This window comes from Protomyctophum bolini (assembly GCF_963924005.1).
Source record: "Protomyctophum bolini genome assembly, chromosome: 3".
Classification (NCBI taxonomy): domain Eukaryota; kingdom Metazoa; phylum Chordata; class Actinopteri; order Myctophiformes; family Myctophidae; genus Protomyctophum; species Protomyctophum bolini.
The window spans coordinates 40,350,097-40,355,096 of record NC_137864.1 but is presented as its reverse complement, the minus strand read 5'-3'; the positions used below and the strand labels follow the sequence as shown (position 1 = coordinate 40,355,096).

General features: G+C 44.3%; 1 protein-coding gene across 5 annotated transcripts in view; it reads right to left on the bottom strand.

The window, feature by feature from the left end:
• LOC308313037 (nidogen-1-like) overlaps positions 1-5,000 on the bottom strand; it is a 51,559-nt gene that overhangs the window by 5,095 nt on the left and 41,464 nt on the right. For all 5 annotated transcript variants that reach the window (XM_080759902.1, XM_080759905.1, XM_080759903.1 and 2 more), the window contains 4 exons: positions 3,405-3,581; positions 2,388-2,560; positions 2,074-2,200; positions 474-645 (listed from right to left, as the gene is read on the bottom strand). In XM_080759902.1, the coding sequence (XP_080616028.1) occupies positions 474-645; positions 2,074-2,200; positions 2,388-2,560; positions 3,405-3,581 (649 nt within the window). The remainder of the gene's footprint in view (positions 1-473; positions 646-2,073; positions 2,201-2,387; positions 2,561-3,404; positions 3,582-5,000) is intronic.

Below are 5,000 nucleotides of genomic sequence, written 5' to 3'. Positions count from 1 at the left end.
TGACCATAAAGTTGCGTATGTTCTGAGGGGCGTGGCTACCGTTACAGTCTATGATCGGGATCCCCCCCCCCACGCTCGAGTCAAAATAAAAAACAATGAAGAAGAAGGGGGGAAGTCCTGCCTCGTTGCCCAAACGGATCTAGAAATATGTCGACTTACAGTTCAAGGACTGACAGGCTTCATTTTACGTCAATATTAGACCCGGAGAATGCTTTGTCCATATTTTTTACAGTCTATGGTAGTGACTATGAGTGTAGTGGTGTGTAGTGTGTGTAGTACTAGTGACTTACCTGTAGGTGGGGTTGTGAGTGTAGTGGTGTGTAGTGTAGTGTGTGTGTAGTACTAGTGACTGACCCGTAGGTGGAGTTGTGAGTGTAGTGGTGTGTAGTGTGTGTAGTACTAGTGACTGACCTGTAGGTGGGGTTGTGAGTGTAGTGGTGTGTAGTGTAGTGTGTGTAGTACTAGTGACTGACCCGTAGGTGGGGTCAGTGACGATGGCTCTCGGGTTGACCAGGTCGGTGTTGAACAGGACGCGGCGCTGGCTGCCGTCCAGCCGTGACACCTCCACCGTGTCGCGCATGGAGTCGGTCCAGAAGAGGAGGCGGGCCAGGTGGTCGATGGCCACGCCCTCTGGACTCTGCAGGTCTGAGGAGGAGGAGTCAGGACGACACCGTTGACCAATGGGGTCATATGGGACCAGGTTTTTGACTGAGAGCCTGCCATGCATCGCGAAAAATTCCAGCTTTCTTTTTTTTTTTTTTTTAAATGAGTTAATAGCACAGGCAGACTCTTCACATACTAGAGCATGTCTGAAATAAGTGTCAATATGAAATAAATGCTTAAACATGTAGCTAGGTGTAATGTTAGAGACCACAGAAGACATGTAAATATGAAATAAATGCTTAAACATGTAGCTAGGTGTAATGTTAGAGACCACAGAAGACATGTAAATATGAAATAAATGAATAAATGCCCCAACATGTAGCTAGGTGTAATGTTAGAGACCACAGAAGACATGTAAATATGAAATAAATGCCCCAACATGTAGCTAGGTGTAATGTTAGAGAACACAGAAGTGAACCTTTCAAGCCTGTTTTCTCAACTCGCTGTTTCTCTGCAAGACATTACTCTATAAGCCATATCTCCAAAACTGGTGGGTCAAACTGAACATCCAATATGTCAAAAACGGAAATCCTCACATATAGTAAATTTGGTCACAAATTAATGAAAAATGAAAGAAATTAAAACTAGAATATAAATACATAAACGACAACTAACTGAAACTGTATTGTGCCACTGTTTTCAAAACTATAACTAAAAACAAATTCCCTTAGTTTTTCTTTTTTGTCAATTTATAAGTAAATTGTTACCCTCACTCACTTTTTAGGCACTCATTTAGTACCACTTTGACACCACTTAGCCACATTCCATGTAGTGGAAACGGTGGACCAAGGTTTGTTGTTAGGCCATGGCAGTGGAAACCGGGCTATAAAGTGTATGGTCCATATGGGGAGTCGGGGACCACCGTGGTTTGAGGGGGTTCCAAATGGCCCCTTATGGGTGTAAATGGAATCAAATGGACCCTTATACAGGCCCATTGGATTCCATTTTGTAGCCTGCACTCTCTGATTTATGAAGGTCCTTGAATTTAAAACATTTGAGAAGAGAACATGCAGAACTGGTTGGAATAACGTGTTCCTTCCATGCGCTACGAGCAACTTGGACACTCAGGCATGAAGGAAGCATGAGTTCAAGTCCGTTGCTCTCCCCTTGTCCTCCATATATGGGGACTAGGTTGGTGGAGGGTGTGTAGAGCCCAGGATCACATTAGAAGATTGACACAGGGGTGAAAAATGGGTTACAAAATCGTGGGATAAAAATATATATTTAAAAGTGAAATAGTGAAATATCTAAAAACACATAATATTACCCACATAAAAACCGCCAGGAAAGTGTTTCTTGTCTCCCAAACATCATTAAAATAAGATTTGTTTGTAAAAGGGTGAAGTGGCCCTTTAAGGCCGCCGTACATTGATGACTTCACACATGAACGGTGTGAGGAGGGCGCAGTACCTGCCGTGACCACCGGGGCGGCGTCACCGCCGTCCATACGGGCTCTGCTGATGGCCGGCCCGGTGATGTCAGTCCAGTAGACCATGTGATCAACGCAGTCATAGGCCACGGCTATCACCACCCTGTCCTGTTTAGAACATGTTTAGAACATGTTAAGAACATGTTTAGAACATGTTTAGAACATGTTAAGAGGTAAGAACATCGGGTAGGTAAAAAACATCATGTAGGTATGCCCATAATGATGACCACAGATATGGTTTAAAAGTATGAAAAACGTATTTTTCATTTCACTACGTCTTTAAAGTGTAACTCACAGGAACATGCAGCAGGGGCGTGGCCTGGTCTTTCATCATGTGATTTCCGTCCAATGGCAGGTGTTCGATCTTCCCGCTCTGGGCGAATAGCAGGTGCGTTCCCGCGGCAACGGGGCTGACGTCAGGCCTAGGGGTGGGGCCTACAGCGGGAGGGGCCACTCCGTGGTCGATGCCTTTAAAAAAAAAAAACTCTTTTTAAAACTGGTGTCCAGAATCTGGGCATGCCGTTGTAGATGGAACCTTTCAAAACAGCAGATCTATTGCGATTGATTGATTGATTTGATTGATTGATTGATAACTAGAAATGGACTCTGTCGAGGTTCCAACTTGCACCTTGCACACAGAGTAGGCCATACAGTACATGGCCTACTTGTGCGCAAGCAGAGCGCGCAAGTAAGGCTACTAACTAATGCCTTGAATCGCTACTAACGAATTGAATTTAATTGAATTAGTACATATATAGTAGTAATATCTATAATAATGAATTAGTACATATAGTAGTAATATCAGTGTATTGACTCACACAGAGGTCATATAGTAGTAATATCAGTGTATTGACTCACACAGAGCTCTTCCTCTATATAGTAGTAATATCAGTGTATTGACTCACACAGAGGTCATATAGTAGTAATATCAGTGTATTGACTCACACAGAGGTCTAATATCAGTGTATTGACTCACACAGAGGTCTAATATCAGTGTATTGACTCACACAGAGGTCTAATATCAGTGTATTGACTCACACAGAGGTCGTCCTCCGGGTCATATAGTAGTAATATCAGTGTATTGACTCACACAGAGGTTTCCCTCCGGTCATATAGTAGTAATATCAGTGTATTGACTCACACAGAGGTCATATAGTAGTAATATCAGTGTATTGACTCACACAGAGGTCATATAGTAGTAATATCAGTGTATTGACTCACACAGAGGTCATATAGTAGTAATATCAGTGTATTGACTCACACAGAGGTCCTCCTCCGGTCATATAGTAGTAATATCAGTGTATTGACTCACACAGAGGTCCTCCTCCCGTCTGCCGGGTCCCGGGGACCTCCCGTCCGCTGGCGTCGACACACCAGCACTGCCCCGCGCCGTGGTGACACTGGGTGGGCGTGTACGCCCCGTGGCCGTCGCACTGGGGCACGTACCGTCCCACGGCCGGGCGGGGCCGGAAGAACGACAGGAACGTCCCTGAGGATTATTTAATGCACAATCTAAACGTTTTCAACCCATTCTGACCTGAGATAAGATTCTAAAAAATGTCTTCTATACATCCTGACAGTTTTCATTCTGACCTGAGATCAGATTCTAAAAAAAATGTCTTCTATACATCCTGACAGTTTTCATTCTGACCTGAGATCAGATTCTAAAAAAATGTCTTCTATGTCAGTCGCTCTTCGATTTTTCAAAAATAGCATATCTACAAGCTCGTAGCGCGCCACTCGGTGGCGCGCTATGAGCTTGTAGATCTGCTATTTTTAAATAGCTAAAGCACGACATGATGCTAAGACCAAAATGGGTTAAATGATTTTCAGTGCTAAATACCCTGGGGGTCCGGAGACCCCCAGGGGTCCTTGACGGAGTTCCAGGGGGTCCCCAGCTAAATGATATAGTTTGGAACCAAATGGACCCTTAAATGGGTCTGTAACTCTGAGAGTGTACAAATGGATTCCATTCGTACACTCTCAGAGTTACATTAGCATTGATTTTACAATATAAATTGGGGGTCCCAGAGATAGAAAGGGCATTAAACGGGGGGTCCGTAGACTAATGCATGTCAAACTGGGGGTCCTTGAAATTAAACGGGTTGAGGATCACTGCTAGAGCGGTACAAATCTTCTCTTATGGGGGTCCCTGGCATGTATTTTTCAAATGGGGGTCCACGGGGCTAATTATTGTCAATGTGGGGGTCCTTGACACGGAACATGTCAAGTAAACACTTCAAACTTCCTGGGCACGTATAGAGTACGTTGCTGTACACATACTGACACGATGGCGTCATGATGGCGTTGACCAATCAAGAGTGCATAATAATGTTACAACCATGACGCGTTACAACCGTGGCGGCTCTCCCCTATACCAGGCTGGGGGCCGACTCCGCTTTAAAAAAGGGGGCCACAAGGGGGCGCTCCACGGGCCGCAAATGGCCCGCGGGCCGTCTATTGGGGAACCCCGCCATAGGCTTTTCAAAAAGTCACATCATGACAACAAAACACAATATTTTGGGGCTGAACACATAATTACAAAGAAGAAGAAAAACAACAAAGAAAAGTGTTGTAACCTGCCGTTTTCTTCTTCTTTCTAATTAGTTTGTTTGTAGTCATGATTTCTCACGACTCCAGTTGGCTTCGTACGAGGCTTAAAAGGTCTTTAAATAAACAACTTTTTGAAAGGTCCGGGGACCCCCAGGGGTCCTTGGGGAGTTCCAGAGGGACCAAATGGACCCTTATGGGTCTGTAACTCTGAGAGTGTACAAATGGGGTCCATTTGGTTCCATTTGTACACTCTCAGAGTAAAATTGACATTGATTTTACAATATACTGTAAATTGGTGTCCCAGAGATATAAATTACATTGAATAGAGGTCTGTAGACTCATGTCAAACTGGGGG